The sequence below is a fragment of the Salvelinus fontinalis genome, chromosome 25 (assembly GCF_029448725.1).
Source record: "Salvelinus fontinalis isolate EN_2023a chromosome 25, ASM2944872v1, whole genome shotgun sequence".
NCBI lineage: Eukaryota > Metazoa > Chordata > Actinopteri > Salmoniformes > Salmonidae > Salvelinus > Salvelinus fontinalis.
The window spans coordinates 5,614,065-5,636,356 of record NC_074689.1 but is presented as its reverse complement, the minus strand read 5'-3'; the positions used below and the strand labels follow the sequence as shown (position 1 = coordinate 5,636,356).

Below are 22,292 nucleotides of genomic sequence, written 5' to 3'. Positions count from 1 at the left end.
TGTAGAATAGATGGTTCACTTTAATGTGTGTGAGAACACGAGGCCTTCATTCAAAACACAAGAAAAGCAACCTGTACAAATACTGATTAAAGGAATCGTACAAGAGTGGTGTAAACACATATACATATTCACAAATATTCCATAATCAATAGTCCACTCTCTTAGCAATACTCGTCTCTTTGCCTTGAAAAACAACACAGTAGTCTGCCCAAAGCATTTGCATTTTTATGTTATGAAATTACTATTAATAATAATAATTACAGTAATCACAAAACTAAGTGAGTTTATATTACCTCTAGTAGAAAACGTGTCCTAAATGGCACCCAAGTCCCTTTATAGTTCACTACTTTTGGCCAGGGCCATAGGATGCCATTAGGGACAGGCCCCTAACAGACAAGCTGGCCCTCTCAAAGCCCTTGAGACAGAAGTGTAAGGAGTGCTGCAGTCCTGTGTGTCACCCCATTTCTGTCCTTTTATTGCCGGTTCCTCTCTCCTCCTCAGACAGCACTGTTCGATCTTTGGTGAACACGATTGTTATTGTCATTTATTTCATAATGCACTCTGCTGAAAGGGTCATGGACACACTCACAGTAGATCTTGTCTGTTTCTTTTGCGCAAAGTCTTAAAAAAACAGCCTCGAGATTCTATTGTTGCTGCTCTTTTGGGGATTTTGAATACACATGTAAGTTACTTTAAAACCAAAACATTCTGCGGCGCCCCCCCCCCCCCCCCCCCCCCTCCATTCTTCCCTCGTCCCACTCTTGGGTGACAATCCCTTCATCCCCATTTCTGTTCTACACACAGTCAAAGAGAGATATCAGTTCATCATGTTCGTTCTCTCGCTCTCAACAGGAAGTCTTCTCTGGCCCGTCCATGTCAATTGAATCAGTGGTTGCAGGGAGTAAGACACAGATGTCCCCCCTCAGCTGAGCTCGAAGCCTGCGGAGGACTCAATGGCATACAGAAGCTTGTTCCTCATCAGGTGCTGGTCGCAGAACTCGGGCAGCTTAAGCAGGTTCATGCAGGTGGAAGCTGTGGGCAGGCGCTCTAGGTCATTCCCTCCGTTATGGATGCAGAAAGCTGGGTACAGTTCCTGGAAATTTGGGTGAGATGGGGAGGGAGAACTGTGTCAAACTAGAGGTTCAGAGGGCCACGGAGGCCCTTTATACATTCAATTCATACAACTGATGTACCACGCATTTGGCATAACACTAGTGATACAACAGTTTTTTTTCCTGGACAAAATAATTAATTACAAGCGACGTCAGGATATAAATGTGATAAGCCGTGAAAAAAGCGTGGATATACAATTAAAATAGGCTATTATGTTTGAAGGAGACCGAGTGTGACACTTGGATGCTGAGCAAGAGTAGCAAATGGTAATTTCATGTTTTCAGTCTGGCACTTTATAAAATGACACTTTCTGGTGAAGAGGCCAGGCCATCTCCACTCACATCATCAAGGCCAAGACACTGGCCGCATCCCAAATGGCACCCTATTCTCTATATAGTACACTACTTTTGACCAGAACCCTATGGGTTTTCCTATGGTCCCTGGTCAAAAGTAGTGCACTATATAGGGAATAGGTGCCATTTGGAGCGCACCCATTGACGGTTTCCATCAGAATCCACAGGAATCATCCTTTCTGTTTCTAACGTCCAGCCGCTCTATAGCTATTTAAAGATTAGGAGCGTGGCGTGGGGTTCAGCGCCTATACCAGCCTAGTTAAATGGTTCCTGGGGGGCTCGGCGGTAACGACGGCATTTTTCGGACAATTATCGTATTAAACTATCGTTGCTTATTGAGAAAGTGTCATTATGGAAGCGATCATTCTGGAAAAAGAGGCTATCCATCATCTTTTTAAATGGCTTCTCGTGAAAGAGCTATTTCTCCGCTAATGAATCTTCGGGACGTTTACGGCAGCTAATTAAGGCTGGGCTGGCACGGGCCCAGGGTTAGGGTCAGGGGCCGCTCCCCGCCCCCCACCCTACCAATCACCATCATCGCCCCCTCTCCGGGCCCAGAGAGGAGATCAGGAGGAGACCGGGAAGGGCAAGGACATCACATCCACACACTCCCCAATGTCAAATTCATTAAACAGGGGGGAGCTCTCCAGCCCTCCTTCCTAAGCCACCAAGGGAGATTTTTAGGAGTGTTCCCACCCGTACCATCTTCTCTCTCCCCACTGTGGGAGTACTTAAGTATTCTTAACTAAAGACGGCAACAAACCGTAATAAAACCAATCATATGACACTTACAGCTGGTTATCCTAAGTACGGTGTGTATATAAAAGTCCTAATGGATTTCAGCGTTGCTCTCTTTTCTATTTCCAACCGTTTTAGTGTTCCTATAAATCAAGTCATTAGGAAAGTGAAACTGATGACACGATAATGGTAATTCCGATAAACGCAATTCCACCATTTCAGCACAGGTTTCAGCTCTTGGCTGAAGTCATTTTGGAAACAAACAGTTTTCGATGATGTTACAGCAATGTTTTGGTGCTAGTTTTTGGGGTCGGGCTATTAAAAACTAGTATATTCATTCTGGGGTTATACCCTGTGCCCAACTAAAGAAAGAGGAAATCATTATTAATAATGTGAAACTAACTTCACTACTACTCACAAGCCAACCGTGCCAATAATCCAGAGAAGGGCTGTAAACCACAGTGCAGGATAAGATAAGCATGAACGAGGGAGCCTTAGGAGTCTTATCACTAAGCCCAATTTGAAAATGTTCATCGGAGGGTGTCATCAGGACAGGTATTTTCATTACATGCCCATTAGAACAGTGAACACTCCAGAGTGCTGGCCTTTGTCTGGGGGGCTGCGTCCCAAACGGCTCCCTATATAGTGCACAACTTTTGGTCAATGTGTGCATTAGATAGGGAATAGGGTGCCATTTGGTACCCAGAGTGTTTGGTTAAACCCCGGATAGCACCGGGCTACAATCAACAACACCAGACGGAGGGTAGAAAATGAAACGGGCGCAGGAACAAACTGTCATGGTGAACTTTTGGTCAACCCTCACCTTGAAGCCCAGGAGAGGAGGCCGCGAGCAACTGGTGACAAACTTGAGCAGCTTGCGTTTCTCTTCATCGGTGAAGCTCTCTACCACCTCCCAGAAGATGGTAATGACAGGGTGGGTGGCAGTGTAACCACCTGGAGAAGAGAGGGACAGAGAAAGGACAATATTTTTTTTTTTAAACAGTAAATGAATCCACTGGCAGACAGAAGTAGTTGTCATGCCAGTCATACCATCTCGACCACCACACATTGTTCTTTAGAGAACAACCGTATCCCATGACTAGGCCACCTGGCCCATGAAGTTGACAGGAAAGCGTGACAGTTAACTCGATGGAAATCCTCCTGTTTTTTTTATTTCACCTTTATTTAACCAGGTAGGCCAGTTGAGAACAAGTTCTCATTTACAATTGCGACCTGGCCAAGATAAAGCAAAGCAGTGCGACACAAACAACACAGAGTTACACATGGAATAAACAAACATACAGTCAATAATATAATGGAAAGTCTATATACAGTGTGTGCAAATGAGGTAGAATAAGGGAGGTAAGGCAATAAATAGGCCATAGTGGCGAAATAATTACAATTAAAAACACTGGAGTGATAGATGTGCAGAAGATGAATGTCCAAGTAGAGATACTGGGGTGCAAAGGAGCTAATAAATAAATAACAATATGGGGAAGAGGTAGTTGGGTGGGATATTTACAGATGGGTTATGTACAAGTGCAGTGATCTGTGAGCTGGTTCTGACAGCTGGTGCTTAAAGTTAGTGAGGGAGATATGAGTCTCCAGCTTCAGTGATTTTTGCAGTTCGTTCCAGTCATTGGCAGCAGAGAACTGGAAGGAAAGGCGGCCAAAGGGGGAATTGGCTTTGGTGGTGACCAGTGAAATATACCTGCTGGAGCGCGTGCTACGGGTGGGTGCTGCTATGGTGACCAGTAAGCTGAGATAAGGCTAGGCTTTACCTAGCAAACACTTATAGATGGCCTGGAGCCAGTGGGTTTGACGACGAATATGAAGCGAGGGCCAGCCAACGAGAGGATACAGGTCGCAGTGGTGGGTAGTATATGGGGCATTGGTGACAAAACAGATGGCACTGTGATAGACTGCATCCAATTTGCTGAGTAGAGTGTTGGAGGCTATTTTGTGAATGACATCGCCGAAGTCAAGGATCGTCAGGATAATCAGTTTTACGAGGGTATGTTTGGCAGCATGAGTGAAGGATGCTTTGTTGCAAAATAGGAAGCCGATTCTAGATTTAATTTTGGATTGGAGATGCTTAATGTGAGTCTGGAAGGAGAGTTTACAGTCTAACCAGACACCTAGGTATTTGTAGTTGTCCACATATTCTAAGTCAGAACCATCCAGAGTAGTGATGCTGGACGGACGGGCAGGTGCGGGCAGCGATCGGTTGAAGAGCATGCATTTAGTTTTACTTGTATTTAAGAGCAGTTGGAGGCCACGGAAGGAGAGTTGTATGGCATTGAAGCTCGTCTGGAGGTTTGTTAACACAGTGTCCAAAGAAGGGCCAGAAGTATACAGAATGGTGTTGTCTGCGTAGAGGTGGATCAGAGAATCACCAGCAGCAAGAGCGACATCATTGATGTATACAGAGAAGAGAGTCGGCCCGAGAATTGAACCCTGTGGCACCCCCATAGAGACTGCCAGAGGTCCTCTACTGACGGAAAGAGGTCAATATCCTTCCAGGATACCTGGGCCAGGTCGATTAGAAAGGCCTGCTCGCTGAAGTGTTTTAGGGAGCGTTTGACAGTGATGAGGGGTGGTCAACACATTAAATGACAAAAGCAGTTACTCCTACTACTAGTAACTGAGTATCACTTCGATATCATTTTCACCATTATGACTGAGCCTAAGTAGTTTTGGTTTCTTGCAATAAAGTTTTATAAACCATTCATAATGCGATCATACCTGAGTAGTTTGTAAACGTCTTCAGGTCGTCAAGGCAAATGGGCACATGAGCTCCAGATATCAAAACCTGTAGTGGGAAAGCAAAGATTGATGAAGAATAATTAGAAATGTATCTTTATGTGTGCAAGTAATGTGAATAGAGTTGCAAAATTCAGGCAATTTCCAGTAATCCTGGGAAAGTTGCCAGAATTTTGCCAACCTAGTGAAAATCCAAGTTACCTGGATCTCCTGCTGGTCAAACATGCGCAGCCACTCCAGGTTTACCACGTTGGCCAGGCCCTGTCTGAAGGCCAGGCAGTGGGGCCTGATCTGTTTGTTGAGTCGGTAATCAGCCACTAAATGGATGTATGCTATCCTGTTGGCCGTGGACACAGGGATGTCCTTCCCTCCCGGCTTCAGCTCAACCACCTGGAAGAAAGAACCCGTCAGACATACAGGCATTAATCACATAGCCACGTAGAAGGCAACCAGGAGAGAGAGGGAACATGTCACCCCGAAGAATATTTTACTGAGGGTATTCCTTTCTCAATTTGAAAACAGAGTCAAGGCGTGTGTTCACAGGTAAAGTGTCAATCAAGTGTCATGCAAAATGCAAAGTAGAAATTTGGTAGTGGAGCATGTAGTATCATTGTGTCATTGGAGGCATACTCTCAACAATGCTGAACACAAGACTAGCACTTTAGAGTGTTTAGGCCCAAACAGCTTGTTTGAGGGTACCAGTGGAGCAAGGGGAGAATTCGCTGATCAGGCTAAGGGACCCATGGTTCGGTTTGGCAGGCCTAAGATGGGACAGTGCGCTAGGGATAAGGACCAGTTCTCTGTTCCTGGCTTTGGTATGGTCCATGAACAGCTGCTGGTCCATTAAAAGTTTGGTCCAAGATTCTTCCACCAACCTGTTTCATCAGCTCTAGTTTGTTGAGCTTTGGGTCACAAATCCTGATCTCTCCCCTTCCTGGAGTAGTTTGTATAACGATTGAATGGTTTTGGATGAGTTAAGACACATACCAAATAATCACAGTGAAATAATCCAGATAATTTAGGAGTTTATGATACTTATGATACTAAAATCATTGTGTTCCTAAAAATCGTAACTATTTTCAATCATGTGGATACTTGACAGCTAAAGGGGTGCGGGGGCATGTCCCCCTGCAAAATGTTTGCTCTACAAAGTGGGTTAACCTCTCTAGGCTAGGGGGCGGTATTTTCACATCCGGATGAAAAGCGTGCCCAAAGTAAACTGCCTGCTACTCAGGCCCAGAAGCTAGGATATGCATATTATCAGTCGATTTGGATAGAAAACACTCTGAAGTTTCTAAAACTGTTTGAATAATGTCTGTGAGTATAACAGAACTGATTTGGCAGGCAAAACCCCGAGCACAATCCATCCAGGGATTTTTTTTTTTAGGTCAATATCTTTTCCATTAGTTTTCTATGGCAAGCCCATTTTAATAGAAATATGCTTGCAGTTCCTATTGCTTCCACTAGATGTCAACAGTCTTTAGAAATTGGTTGATGTTTTTCCTTTGAGTAGTGAAGAAGTAGCCCTTTCCTTTCTGGGAGTATAGCCAAGTGGACTCTTTAGTTTGAGGCGCACGACCTAGCGCTCGCTCCACTTTCACTTTATCCTCTATTGAACACAGTTTATCCCGTCTTAAATTGTATCGATTATTTACATTTGAAAATACCTAAAGTTGGATTAGGAAAGTTGTTTGAACCAAGATTACAATTTATTAGATAATTTGTAGTCATGTTGGGCGATTTGGAACCGGTGTTTTTCTGAATCAAACATGCCAAATAAATGGACATTTTGGGGATATAACGACAGAATTAATCGAACAAAAATACCATTTGTGATGTTTATGGGACATATTGGAGTGCCCATAGAAGAAGATCTTCAAAGGTAAGGCATGAATTATATCGTTATTTCTGAGTTTTGTGTCGCGCCTGGCGGTTGAAATATGATTGTCATGTGTTTGTTTGATGGGGTGCTGTCCTCAGATAATAGCATGGTTTGCTTTCGCCGTAAAGCCTTTTTGAAATCTGACACTCTGGCTGGCTTAACAAGAAGTTAAGCTTCATTTTGGTGTATTGCACTTGTGATTGTATGAAAGTTAAATAATTCTAATAATTTAATTTGAATTTGGCGCTCTGCCATTTCACAGGATGTTGTCAAATCGATCCCGCTAACGGGATTTGATCCATAAGAAGTTTTAAAGAGAAAATTAAGCACCACAAAAGGGTACTTTAGTCGGCTATAGGCAGCTTGCTCGTATTGTACACCGTTGTTAGATACTTCCCAGTAATAAACCCCTTCTGTAGAAGGTATCTATATTACCTTTAATTTAACAACATTTCAGTCAAAAGGTAATACAGAAAATTATCGAATCGACTATGTTTTCAACAAACAGGTCATTCAGAATCCGTAACGTTACGCGATTCCAGGTCATATTGACTCCACACCTTATTGCATGCGAATTACTGTCTTTATCTTGTTTGCTTGCTTTGACTATCTCCCGAGGGCATATATAGGCCAGTCTGCCTCCGAGTGTGTGCCTAATCTCCCGCAAATTGTTTTCGGTATTGTATTTGCAATGCCCTATTTGCAAACGCGGGCTACATTCTAACGACACTGTTCAAGCCTGTTTAAAGAGGAGCTAATAAGAAAAGCTAAGGCCCTGAGCAAACAGGCGGAGTGGGTAGAGTGCTTAACCCAGCCCGGGGAGACTGGTGAGGGGGACCAGAGGGCACTGAATAGGCCCTCTCTGTCAAATCAGCCAGGCTCAGACGTGGTGAACGTGCTAAAGTGGCGAAAGTCGTTCCTCTCAGGCGTGTTCCGAGATAATTGCTCGAAGGCCCGTTTGGTGGAACGGTCAACATAGAGCCTTCTATTCGCCGCTGCACGGCAGCAGTCAGGGCGAGAGCGGGCGACGTGCTTTATCTCTCTCAGCGCAAAATACAGACAATGTGAGGGAAATTAATTATTAACACCTCACAGGGAGAGCGTATAGAGAGAGTGAGGGAGCGGGGAGGGTGGCAGCTAGAGACCGACATGAAGGAGAGAACAGGACAAAGGGAATGAAGAGAAGGACAGAATGACAAGGTCACAGAAACAGGCACGAATGAGGAAGAGGCACTGGCAATCAAAGATGATAGAGAGAGAATAATACTGAGAGTGGTAGTGTGTGAATTATTTACCCCCCCCACAAAACACACACGGATACCCACACACCCACCCAAAACACACACCCACACACCTGTGCCTCTCCCAGGTCGTTGTTGACGATGGTGAAGTTGAGTCCCAGGTCCTCCACGTCGTCCTCGTAGCTCTTGAGGAAGAGCAGGTTGCGGTACATCTCGGGGTCCAGCGAGGCCAGGTGGTGGATGTCCACATCTGCACTGGTTCCCAGCAGCTTCGACAGGAAGAAACTGGCAAACGGCAGCTCCACCAGCATGTTCTCATACAGGGCCTATAGGGAGACAGGAAACAAAGGTCAGGGTCATAGATTAACTCAGGTCACAAGGTCATGATAACATGATGTAATCCTGTGTGGCTCAGTTGGTAGAGCATGGTGCTTCCAACACCAGGATCATTGGTTCAATTCCGGCTGTGGCCACCCGTACACAAATATATGCGCGGATGATTGTAAGTGGCTTTGGATAAAAGCGTCTGCTAAATGGCATATATTATTTCTTATGATAAAAATGAGGTCATGATAAAGTCATACAAATCAGACTAACATAACCAGTGACAGAACAGTGAAGAGAAGAATCAATAACAACAATGGGTAAAGATGAGAGCTACCTTTGCTGTTTTCAATTAAAAACCAGTACGAAACGCATTATTAAGAGAGTGACCAGAACACCGGATGTGAAAGCGATAACGTAGTACATCAGTTCACATCGGCGCAAGAGCGCAACACAAGAACATAATCTGTCTAAAACATACTGGCTTTCAAATCTGCCCGCCTCAAACTTTACAAATGTAAATTCTATCCTTGACCTGGGCTGCCAGTAAGAACCATGGCCAAGCAGGTGACTCATAAAACGGGGAGCTAATGTACTGGAATTGTCCTAAAGAAAAGAGCCCGTTCCAAGCATTAAATATACAGGTCCTTATAAATGATTGCACTAAAAAAATCCTGACCACATCAGCTAAATGGATTATAAATCTACACCATTTCCATAATGCATGCATCTTAAAACACATAGGCAGGCATAAATCCCTGGCTATTTTCTAAACACAGGTTAATTGGGCAACTTCAAACACAGTCTATTGTTTATGCAAATTAATCCACTCAGCATTTCTCGGGGAGTCTCTACGAATTCCCTGACCATATGCGCCGCGTGCCCTCTTGAAACCTATCAATAACAACACAGTGCCGGGAAGAGGTGGCAATAAGTAGACCTGTATGGGGGAAGAGTAAAAACATGTGGCATATATATATATATTTTTTTCGGTCGCTTTATTTATGGGTGTTTATTGCCAGAAATTGTGCCAAAATGACTCGGGATAAAACTGATTAATTATGGACCGTCCCCTTTTAATATAAGTGAGTGCAGTGGCAACGCAATTAAAACAGATCGCGGCGCCATCAGGGAGAATAAACGCCCGACAACATTGCAGGTTGCCTTCTGTTAGCTGCCAAATAAATCCCTTAATTTACAACATTAAGAATCAATCAAAATATAATGCCTTTCAAACGCATCACTATCAATCAGGGGTGCAACCTGGACACCTCTGAAGGGGAACTTTTAGTCCGACCGGGTAGATCAATGAGGAAAGGCACTAGGGAGGACGGAGGAGGGTGAGGGAGGGAGGGATGAGGAGGGAGGGGTGCAAACAAACACACACAACTTCAGCCACCCTGAGAGAGTTTGGAGGGCAGGTCAGGGCTAACAATACAGGGCTTTTGGGTGCAGTGCACTATCATGAAGGGGCAGGGTGGGTGTTCCAGGTGGATGGATGGGGTGAGTAATGGGTGAGGCGTGGAGAGCAGGGGGGCAGTCTGATCCACACGTCCTACTGAAGGTTACGGGGAGCCTGGCTGGACAGTGATGTGGAGCTGTGAGACTGGCAACAGGAGACCTCTCTCTTTAATAGCCCAACAAAAGAGTCGGGAAGAAGAGGGGCTCCGAAAACAGCGACCAGCCGGCACAGCATCTTAAAGGGGAAGTTCAGTATTTTACAACTTGGATGGTTCCTCACTCTGAAATCAGTCTATGGGCCACGAGGAACTGTAAGCCAAACACATTAGTCAAACTTCAGCAACAGGAATATATTTTTTTTCTCCCCATGACCAAATCAACTAAAATCAACTCAGTTATTTGGTTTGACGTTAACTTGAGGCGATTTGCACGGTTGCTTTTAGATGCCAGAGAGAACAGTGAGAGACCAGCAACCTTACCTTAGACTCCAGGTGCTAGAGAGATACAATACTGAAGGCTATGAGAATTCAATATGCTTTCATTCTCATTATATACTCATGTGGTCTGTAATGTTATGTGGTTTCTGTTTGTGGAGTCAACCTTTAGACATGTCAGTTGGGAGGACAAGTTAGGAAGAGCGATAGCCCATATTGTGATGTCCAATACAATTTCAGTGAGTACCACAAACAGGCCCACTCCTGACGAGAATACATTACCTCCACAACAATGGCAGGCCAGGAGGCCATTCATTAACTATATTAATCTCCTGTGTCCCATAGGCCTTGGCGTGTGTACCACGCATCTCAGCGCAGCAGTGATGCAATCCTAATCTATAACAGTTCCATCTTTCCGCAACGGTTCATCGCCAATAACAGCACTAAACAAATATCAATACACCACTCAAACGAGCACTCACAAGCCCGTATTTATGGAGAAAGAGAGAACTTTAGGTAGGGTTAATTGAAAGCCAAATTCAAAATAATTTCCCCCACCTTTATTGCCTGAGCCATTAGCTGTAGTGAGTGGGGAGGGGGGAGCAGAGCATGCTGCTAGCAGCTGACTGGCCATTTCACAGCGGGACGAATACAGAGAGAGACCAGGCCTAGTCCCAAATGGCACCCTAAAGCCCTATGTAGTGCACTACTTTGACAAGGGCCCATATGACTGGTCAAAAGTAGTGCACTATAAAAAGGGAATAGGGTGCTATTTAGGGCCAAAGCCCAGGAGGAGTTATGGTGCTCTGACGAGTGGACGGGACCATCTTGGAGAGAGCGAGAGAGCGAGAGAGCGAGAGAGCGAGAGAGCGAGAGAGCGAGAGAGCGAGAGCGAGAGAGAGAGAGAGCGAGAGAGAGAGATAGAGAGAGAGCGGGAGAGGACTTTCAGATCAAAATGCTATTACCACATGCTTTGACCGCTTATTTATGTCCCTGACGGCGGGGGGCTGGCGCTGATTTAGCGCCCGGCCAAATGCAATCGCTCCACAAACAACGAGGAAAGAATCACTGGCTAATGGAAGGCCATATTGAGAGGGGGCCGGTTGTCATGAGGTCATTCTTCTCCCGTTGAGAATGAGATGACCCCTCTTCCCGACTCACACACACACTCTCTCTCTCTCACAGCATCTCGATAAACAATCAGCCAGCACATTCATTAAAGAACATTTAAAAACATTAGGCTCTAATAAATTGTGCCATCAGGGAGGGGAAAAGAAAAACAAAGCCATCAAAGATTGCACATACTGTAGGGTTAATAAACCAAACTCGGGTTCAAGCTCTATAGCTTATTCCATTCAAACTGGTCACATTCTTGGACATCACTTGATAAAAAAATTATAATTATCAAGGACAACAAACACCTTTGTTAGATATGAAGTCAAGTTGAAATACTAACAACCATTGCATGTTATAATGAATCAGCCTTGTCCCTGTACTGTACCTCTGTTATTCAATGTTAGGGCAGCCTCATTGGTAGTGATCTCTGGTCAAACCCAGATGATCTGCTGGTGTCTGGGGCACAGTGTGACCGTCAGAGAAGGACCACAAGAGGGCAGGCCAGAACCCCCTCCCTGAGGTACAGGAGCGCGGTGTTGCCGACTACATTTCACATCTCATTAACTGATTAGACTTCATCAAACGTTGGTTGGTTTACCTACCATCTACTTACACACATTGGTTGGTTTACCATCTAATTACAACATTAGAGGTGCTTGTTGTTTCCGTTAATGCTTGAAGATACCTGGTGATAATAACTACACCCTTGGGTTCCTGCTGCAAGCATTTTAGCATCTCATTCTTCCATTGTCTGTGACATTAGGCAGGTTCCCATTGACCCAGGTTTATTCCACAAATGCAAAGTCATTTATAATGGAAACGGCAGATGCAGGAGAAATTTTCCAAAGATCAAATAAATATTTATCCGTTCGACGGAGTGGATTTTTCTTTTGTTCAACTTTATTGCGACAAATTATGGAAAATGGCACGTGATGTTATCACGTAACTATAAGCTCCACTCAACATTTAATTCTAAATGCACACAGCTTGCAATATCCATTTATTCAACAATAAAAAAATGCTTTTGCAAGACAAGGATTGTCTTGACTTTCAAGAATGACTGAATTGCTTCACATTGCAATTTGAAGTTTCACCATCAAATTGGTTCAGAACTCTAGGCCTACGAGTGCAAGTTACACAATGGCGATAAGTAAGCACACACAATTATTTGAATGGCCTAAATGGCAAATATTTTTTGTCCCTGACCCCAAAAAATATTGGTCGACAAGTCGACTGTTGTGTTCTGTTAAAACGTTTATTTTTCCATATATAATAGACACACCCTGTTTGAATAAAATCAACTATATTTAGGCTACTGAACTTGTCTAATGCTTTAAGCACTGCGATTAAAAATTAAAATGATATAGCCTAACCAGAAGAAGAAAAATAACTATTCCCGACCTTCCGCTGCCCAGTGCTGTTGGCCTTCGCTGATTCTGCCTTTAAGCTCCTGAAGTTGCTGGTAATAGGCTACACCAGCGGTCGGCAACCCTTTCCATTTGGAGTGCCACGTTATCGTACCATTTCTACTGATCTGCGTGCCAGTTTAATTTCATTTATAATAAGGTCTTCATATCTCAAAATCAATGTCATGTGGCTAATCAAAACTCGATCTAAATGAAAATGATACAAATCTAAACGTAACTTCTATTGCCATTGCCAATACGTAAAAATAGCCTACATAAAGCCAACAAATAAAAACATTGCAGCCGGCAGGTAGAAGACTTGTTAAATTACTGTTTGAGATGAATAAAACATTTATTTGAGAAGCTCCACAGTGATGGTGAGTTAAGACAATCAGAAATAGTATCAGATCCCCACATTTCTAGGCCTACATTTGTGCGCTGGCCAGGTAGCCTAGGCCTAGTTCTATGCATAATCAAGAGCGTGTCCTTACTCAAGATTGACAGGAGCGCTTCGAACAAAAGAATGAATAAATTGGAATGGAATTAAGGTTGTGCGCTCTGCAAAAAACGTGTCCACTCCTACAATTACAACAGTAAGACTGTAACAATAATATACTGAATGCACTAACAAACGTGGAAATGATGGGAATTAACGGTAAATGTACTACTGGTGATACTGGTGTGCCATCTCCGAGGCCTCCGCAATGGATTAGTCCACTCACAGGCGTGAATCAGACAGGTGTCTCGTGTGCCATCATTCCTTTCTATATATTTGCCACTGCTCGACTAAAAAATATCTTGGTCGACCAACAGCATATTGACCAAACAATGGACCAGTCGACTAAATGGGGTTAGCCCTACTACTATCCATGCTGGCTTTTGCAGGCTACCTGAGATATGCGGCGGCAGGTAGCCTAGTGGTTAGAGCGTTGGGCCAGTAACCGAAAAGTTGCTAGATCGAATCCCTGAGCTGACAAGGTAAAAATCTGTTGTTCTGCCCCTGAACAAGGCAGTTAACCCACTGTTCCTAGGCCGTCATTGTAAATAAGAATGTGTTCTTAACTGACTTCCCTAATTAAATTAAAAAAATATATATATATTTTTTTTAAATGAAACCGATAGGTGGGCCGGCCATACAGGCCTTCGCCAGTTAATGGGAAAGGGAAAGTTAGTTGCACAGCTGAATACATTCAACTGAAATGTGTCTTCCGCATTAACCCAACCCCTCTGAATCAGAGGTGCGGGGGGCTGCCTTAATCGACGTCCACGTCATCGGCACCCGGGGAGCAGTTGTTGTTGGGGGTTAACTGCCTTGCTCAAGGGCAGAACAGCAATTTGCTTAAATGGATAATGGGGAATTTTTTTCTTCAGGTGAAACGTCATTATGTCCAGCTGTTTTTAGACAAGACAGCTCAATGGAAACGCACCCATGGCAGGCAATCTACCTTCTTTTCAAACGTTCTAGATATCATCAAAGAGATCACTGGACAAGTTAATGGAACCTAGCTAGAGGCTCCACTTTACACTGTATTGACTACACAAGAACACTGACTTTTACAGAGACCTGGAAATAGACAGCTTTACCTTTCCCAGTGCCGCCTGGGTGGTCTAGCCCCCCAACAGCACACGTTTGCCCAGCGTCGGCATGGGTTCGAACCCGGCCCACTGCCTTTGTGAAACACCATCTTTCCACTGTCTCTCCTCTATCCAATAAAACACATAAAATGTTTATATTGATAACTTTACCTTCCCCAGTATCCGTCCCAGGAAGTAGTAGTGTCTGGCGAAGGAGTCCCCCACCAGCATCTGGGCGGTGGGGCTGGGGTAGAGAAGGCCCTCGTTGGTGGTCTTGAAGAACCCCTGGTTGGGGTTGAAGCCCGACTTGAGCAGCTCGTTGAGGAATTCACGGAAGATGCCCCCTCCATCGATGCCCGCCTCGTCCAGGCCGTGGGCGTTGAGCAGGTGCACCCGGATACGTTTCTTCAGGTCCGCCTCTGGATACAGGGGACACGGGGGGGGTAATCAAGTTAATACAGAAAATATAGAAAAGGCCTGTTATATTTTACTTCCAGAAATGATGAAAAAAGTTAAAAAGTTAGATTCAATTCCCTTATTCTGACACCTCTTTTGAAAGATCAGAGTTTTCTACTCAAAGTAGAAGCACAGTCTACATGGAAATATACATGCATGCATGTTATGTTATTAACATTTACAATCTAAAAATCTACTGTAAATGTAGGGATAAAACAGAAAATATCTATTTTTGCGTTTTTTTTGTCCCTTTTCCACATTGAGGCATGATTACTCTGACCTGAGGAATATTCAAAACAAAGCGTATCAAAAGAGGTCACGTTTCAGCATAATTCATGTGCGGTGATAAATCAGAGCACCTATAACATAGAAAGTCACATAAATTATACTGTTTTCAGCCCCTCCAAGGCAAGGTCTCCTACTACTCACTTTAATCATATGGCCAAACGAGTGCTCTTTTAAATTCAAACACAAAAGAGGGGACTTAAAATAAATCCCACAGCTCCGAGACCGATGCGAAAGCTAGCCTTCATTTCTAATGGGATCTGTAACCTCGACGACAAAATCTGGATTTTATGGACCACAAATATTAGAAACTGAGGCTGCGTCCCGAAATGTACACTCGTTCACTACTTTATTATACCAGTAATTTCCATCCAAATGGAAGTGAACAAGTGCGCACTTTGGGAGAAAGGAGAGACTATTGGGACGCAGCCCGAGACATTACCCTTCTAACCAAGCTGTATCCCTCCTCAGCCTAACCATGTACCGTTTTCTGGGGAGAGCTTGTCGTAGGCGTCCTCGTAGATGTAGTTCCGTCTGATGGTGACGTTGATCCCGTCCAGAAACGGCCCGTCTCCCTGGACGTCCCGCTTGTCCGCGTAGATCAGTCTCTGGAAGATCTTCACCAGGGACAAGCAGATTGAAAATGACTGACTACAGCCAGCCAGGTTTTATAGGACATCTATACTGACTACATGGACTATTTCTAATGGAGGTAGTAAATAAAGACGATAAAACAATGTAAACAAATGCTATGTGCTTGTTTTCTCTTCAATTGGTTTCTGAGAGATAATGTCTGCGAATTCTAGAATAACTAATATAGTGACACATTGATAAATGAGGTGAAAATGAAGTCAGTTATACAGACTATTCCTCAAGGGTTTGGGTTTTATAACAAGTACATGGAGCAATATGCAGGGCTGAGATGTGGAGCACCTTGACTCGCTCCTCAAAGGGCACGACGAAGGGCAACTCAGTCAGGATGGCCAAGTGTCTCTCCTCAGACACAGACAGCTGTGGAGGCTCCATCCCCACTAGAATAGAATAGATTTGAACATCCTTTATTTTTCCTCGTCTTCAACAACAATACAGTAGAGTCCTGCATCTGGTCGGACACCCACGGTCCCCCGCGGTTGACCCGCAACAACAAAAAAAATTATCAGCTGGCGGGTGAAATTAAAACATTCTTCCTACCCTCTGGGAGGCTCGCAGTTCAGAACAATTATATTGCGGTTCGAAAACGTTTCAAAATTAAGATAAAAAGCCAGGAGCTTGTTGTGCTGAATTGTGTTGCAAATTCCATTACGTGAGCGGTGAGGCAGACAAGCCTAGGCTTAGGCTACCAGCCATGCAGTGAGAGTGGAGCAGGGAACTGTCCATTATGTGTGGTGCTGAAACATGCCTAATTTGTCCACGTGCAGTGTTTATGTTCCCTTCTGCCACGCAACAATGGGTTGCCAAGTTTATTTTCCCTGATACTTAGCTCACACGAAAATGGCTAAGGTAACAGGAGAATTAGAAAGAAAGGTTATGATGGTGAAATACACCATCATAATCATAACATATTTGTTTAAGATCATTCAGTTAACTATCAGTAAAAAATTACATTTTATTCAGGCTTTCGTTCATTTAGACCAGAGGTTCCCAAACTTTTTATAGTCCCGTACCCCTTCAAACATTCAACCTCCAGCTGCGTACCCCCTCTAGCACCAGGGTCAGCCACACACACACAAACTATACGATACATTTATTAAAGATAAGAATGAGTGTGAGTTGTCGTCACAACCCGGCTCGTGGGAAGTGACAAAGAGCTCTTATAGGACCAGGGCACAAATAATAATATAATAATCAGTAATTTTGCTCTTTATTTAACCATCTTACATTAAAACCTTATTTGTTCATCAACAATTGTGAATAACTCACCACAGGTTAATGAGAAGGGTGTGCTTGAAAGGATGAACATAACTCTGCAATGTTGGATTGTATTGGAGAGAATCGGTCTTAAATCATGTTCCACACACAGTCTGTGGCTGTGTTTATTTTTCATGCTAGTGAGGGCCGAGAATCTACTCTCACATAGGTACGTGGTCGCAAAGGGCATCAGTGTCTTCACAGCGCGATTTGCCAAGGCAGGATACTCTGAGCGCAGCCCAATCCAGAAATCTGGCAGTGGCTTCTGATTAAATTCAATTTTCACAGAACCGCTTGTTGCAATTTCGATGAGGCCCTCTTGTTCAGATATCGGTAGGTGGACTGGAGGCAGGACATGAAAGGGATAACAAATCCAGTTGTTTGTGTCATCCGTTTTGGGAAAGTAACTGTGTAATTGCGCACCCAACTCACTCAGGTGCTTCGCTATATCACATCTGACATTGTCCGTAAATTGAGTTAATTTGCACACAAAAAAATTATACAACGATGGAAAGACCTGTGTGTTGTCCTTGTTAATGCAGACAGAGAAGAGCTCCAACTTCTTAATCATAGCCTCAATTTTGTCCCGCACATTGAATATAGTTGTGGAGAGCCCCTGTAATCCTATATTCAGATCATTCCGGCGAGAAAAAACATCAGGTGACTGTGTAGTTCCCCTAAGGAAAAGCACCTTTAGTAAATCCGCTTTTTCTGTCTGGAATACACTGCCATCAGACACACATAACTGCACCACATATCACACTTTCACAAAATGCTTGAAGACATGGCTAAAGGAAAATCAGATTTGTGAACATGGTCCCTAGCTGTGTGTTGCCGCTTTCCATGTCTGTTGTCTGTAACTTGTGAGGTGTGGAAACACTTTTTTGCTTTTATGAATTTTGTCTTGCTGCTTTTTGTTCTTGTTTTGTTTTGCTCTGCCTGTATGCTACGTCTTGCTTGTCCTATGTTGCTATGTCTGTATGCTATGTCTTGTTCTATGTTGCTATTGTCTATATTGTAATTGTTTTTAATAACCTGCCCAGGGACTGCGGTTGAAAATTAGCCGGCTGGCTAAAACCGGCACTTTTACTGAAACGTTGATTAATGTGCACTGTCCCTGTAAAAATAAAATAAACTCAAACTCAAACCCAGATAGGCCAGTCGTGTGAGAAACTCGTCTGACCGCCTGCATGATGACAAGTGAAAATTATGGTCAGTAAAGAAAACTTTAAGCTTGTCTCTCAATTAAGAAAAACGTGTCAATACTTTGCCCCTTGATAACCAGAGCACTTCTGTATGTTGTAAAAGTGTTACATGGTCGCTGCTCATATCATTGCATAGTGCAGAAAATACACGAGAGTTCAGGGGCCTCGCTTTAACAGAGTTAACCATTTTCACTGTAGTGTCAAAACGTCTTTCAAGCTGTCAGGCATTCCCTTGGCAGCAAGAGCCTCTCGGTGGATGCTGCAGTGTACCCAAGTGGCGTCGGGAGCAACTGCTTGCATGCGGGTTACCCCTCCACTATGTCTCCCTGTCATGGCTTTTGCGCCATCAGTACAGATACCAACATGAGCAGCAGCTACTTTTGTCTACATACGGACCGTTAGTGGAATTCCGGTGAGGGAGTAACGGTTAATGTGTTTGGATGTTAATTATTTGACTAGGCTACCTGTATTTGACATTGTGTTGTTATTTCGCTGAACACTAGATGGTTTAATATTATTTTTGGCAGTGAAACGAGGCTACTCAGGCGAGAAAAAAATCTCACCCAAATGTATAGCCCCGTTAGAAAATATAAATGGACTGTTTGAAAATATGAAATATATATATAACGTACCCCCGACAGCATTGCGCGTACCAGTTTTTGACCATACCCAGGCCATATAAAATTTGAACCGGTGCGGCTGGTAAAGGTTTGAGTAGCCTACTAAATATAGGCTATTTTTGCAGCCCATAGCCTATTAGATTCTGGGAATTGTTGATTTAAGTTTCAATTAAACTATTTATCTAAATATTGAATGTCAAGGTATTGTTTAGTTATGTCGGCTATAGGCTTTCATTAGGTGAGTAGAAGGCTAGTTAGAAGGCTCTTTTTTAAAGAGATCTGAGTTGTCAATGTGCCGCATCGCATCGTGAAAATAAAAAGATAGGCCTATCGTTCTTAATTCGTGGCATGGTTTCCTTTTATCCAAACGCTGAATAGACATGCAGACAAATGAATTAATGCGGGGAATACACTAATAGTCTACTACTCTGGAGTCATAAAAGCAACTAAAGAAATTGATGTTATTTGGCAGGTCACGAATCGGCTCTCAGAACAATTCTATGCAGGTGGGTCAGGTTGTGGAGAAAAATCTGTCCTGATGTCGGATATCGGGTGGGGCTCGGAATTAATGTGGCCGGCTCCAAAAAGCTGACCCGTGCATGACTCTACATACAACACAGTACAACAACGTTAGCTTAAACTGCTCTGTAACAGTCAATCTGTCTGTCTTCTACCCATCCATCTAGTTATTTATTCATTTATCCATCCATCTTCACTTCATCAATTAACCCATCTATCCACACTATCCGACCATTCATCAATCTGATCCGCCATCTAGTTATCTATCCATCCATCCGGCTCTAATTCATCCATCCATCCATCTAATAAAAGCCCAATGTAGGGCTTCCTAAAAGCCCCATGTAGGGTTTCCATGACCACACAGTGTGTGGATAGATGCTGACCAGGCTGCACCGAGGTTTCTCTTTCCCACTACCAGAATCTAAACCCCACACTCTTGACCCGCATCTCCCTAATGACAAACACTGAACAGAAAACCCAGACGCGTATTCATGGAGGGGGCCAAACCCAGATAACTGGAGAAATGGAAGGATTGGGTTTCCCCCCCCCATCCTGCATGCCTGCTAACCCTACTCCCTACCTGATTACAAACCTGCTAGGCCCCCTCTCTCCACCCAGCTGACTGTTTACAGGCAGCCCATTAAAGAGTGCTCAATCCTGCCTCAACTCCCCCTTCCTCACTAACACACACTTTCAATTAACGCAACTGTGAGCTGCCCGTCCAACACGCCCGGACGGTTGTTTTGTATTAAACTCATCATTCGGAACCGTTTAGAACCAAAAACGGCCACAAAAGCAAAGTTAAACCGCCATTCTCCACCCCTTCATTGTCTCCCTTAGAGCTCAATTAGTCAATCCCATCTGCATTTCGCCCATCAGGTTTCCATCTTTGAGGAGAAATATGGCCCGGAGTGGTCAATACGTTGGCCATTCATCACCCGAGGGGCCTGTCCATTTAAGGAAATGAAGAAAGGGCAGACGAATATACAGCCAGATGTGGCTGCGCTCATCAGGACTCTCAGGCTAATTGAATTGATCCAGGTATCGGGGCTGGCTGGAGTGGCATTAGGCAGATCATACACGCATTGTTATCTGTTTGTTTTCACACCAGCTCTCTGCCCGCTGCCGGAGTCCCGTGACGCAGCTCTAAATTAAAGGGCAAAAGAGCCTGGCTGTCTCTCTCGGCCCATTGCCCTCCCTGGCACTTCGCTGAGGCATTTTGGAGTGACTCGAAGGAAAACAACAAACCTGAGATTACAGCTGAGCTGACCTAAGAGCTTCATTTACCAGAGGTCACACAGTGTTCCCTGTACCCCAATTAGGGTGTTTCACTGTACTTCTAAACTCTGTGACGACCATCAGTGGTTGGTTTATGCCAAAGACACGCATTACTAAGACAGGGAACTGTTCATGTTTCCCATAGGAAAACATGACACACTTCCCCCATGCTAACACTAGCTGGATATGCACTGTTATATACCGGATAGCTAGGATGCACAGGGTTTCCCACCGTCATCGTTAATGCATAACAGGAACTACTTTTTGGTGCTACTATATTGTCTCCTACCATCCAGTGTGGACTGCAGGGGCCCGATGCGTCCCATCCTCCGCGTCCTCCACACGTGTCTGGCTGAAGGGACGTACAACTGGGTCACCTGGAGGGGGACGAGCACGGCTCCAGTCAGCATGACTATACTAACAACATCCTACATGGGACATAGCGTGGACCCAACACATGGCCTGACAGTATGCCACTTGCATGTGTTATAATGTATTTTGTATGCTGACCTCACAAAATGGATGTCCATGTAATTGGACAATAAAGTTAACGTATTCGATCCATCTTAACACCATGCACATAGATACTCCTAAAGGTACATGTCAGTAGCTCAGTTCCTGACATTGCATGCATCCCGTAGATGTTATAACATATAGAAACTAAATGGTCTTCATAAGCCCTGCATGCAGTCATAAAGGTGGATTGTTCAAATGAAGTGTCAGTGAAGTGTTATTGAGTAAAGCATATGAGTGATAAGACGGATTAACTCATTAAGGGCAACGAGTCTGACGTAATGGCCGAGAGCACGGTTACCTTATCTGCTCGGATGTTGACCTCTTCAGCAAGCCAATGGCCTGCTGGACAGAATGGTCGTCTGATGTCACGAGCCTTCACCATCTTTACCAAGTTAGTGATGACCTGCAAAATAAATAGCAATAAACACAAATAAAAGTCAGACACTCAGGACTCTGAGAACAAACCACTCCCTCTGTTCTCAGTCTCTCTACTTCATATAAAAACAAATTAAAATACGTTGGTTATTTAATGAATAGGTGAAAGTGCAACAAAATACAAATGTGAAACCAAAAGTTACAAAAGTTAAACATACTAGTCATTTTAAACACTTGAAACGTGTCATTTTAACATAGATGAGTTTGTTTACAAAGAAACAAAATCTACGTGGAGGCTAGACAACAAGCTGCTTCCTCTAAAACTATTTGTGAGTCGAGCCATTAGCTGCCATAATGATAGTAGAAAAGAGAAATGGCTGGAGTCATCCCTCCATGACCAGCACCAGAGTTAATTTACATCAGCCACGTGACCGAGAGCAACATTTTGACCGGTGTAAATCTGTTGTACTGTGAGTTAGGGTCAGGGTGAGAGTTGTTGGGATATTTATTCCTGTCCAGTACCGTCAATAACAAAAAAAATGTCAATCTTGTACAGTCCTGTCCTAAAAACAGGTTCCTGTACTGTCCTGTGAAAAACATGGATTTGTTGCCTCCTATCCCATGTCTTACTGTGTGCAGTGTTGGGATATGAATGTTAGATAGAAGTTGATAAATATGCACTATTGTAAAGTGGTTGTTCCACTGGATATCATAAGGTGAATGC

At 43.8% G+C, this 22,292-nt stretch overlaps 1 protein-coding gene across 1 annotated transcript in view; it reads right to left on the bottom strand.

The window, feature by feature from the left end:
* Window positions 1-22,292, bottom strand: part of LOC129822796 (ubiquitin-protein ligase E3C-like) — a 37,944-nt gene continuing 15,652 nt past the window's right edge. The window contains exons 15-24 of the mRNA XM_055881219.1: window positions 21,492-21,596; window positions 20,967-21,054; window positions 16,081-16,178; window positions 15,632-15,764; window positions 14,578-14,825; window positions 8,204-8,416; window positions 5,169-5,357; window positions 4,950-5,016; window positions 3,028-3,158; window positions 1-1,093 (exon numbers count right to left, since the gene is read on the bottom strand). Of these exons, the coding sequence (XP_055737194.1) occupies window positions 923-1,093; window positions 3,028-3,158; window positions 4,950-5,016; window positions 5,169-5,357; window positions 8,204-8,416; window positions 14,578-14,825; window positions 15,632-15,764; window positions 16,081-16,178; window positions 20,967-21,054; window positions 21,492-21,596 (1,443 nt within the window). The 3' untranslated portion in view covers window positions 1-922. The remainder of the gene's footprint in view (window positions 1,094-3,027; window positions 3,159-4,949; window positions 5,017-5,168; window positions 5,358-8,203; window positions 8,417-14,577; window positions 14,826-15,631; window positions 15,765-16,080; window positions 16,179-20,966; window positions 21,055-21,491; window positions 21,597-22,292) is intronic.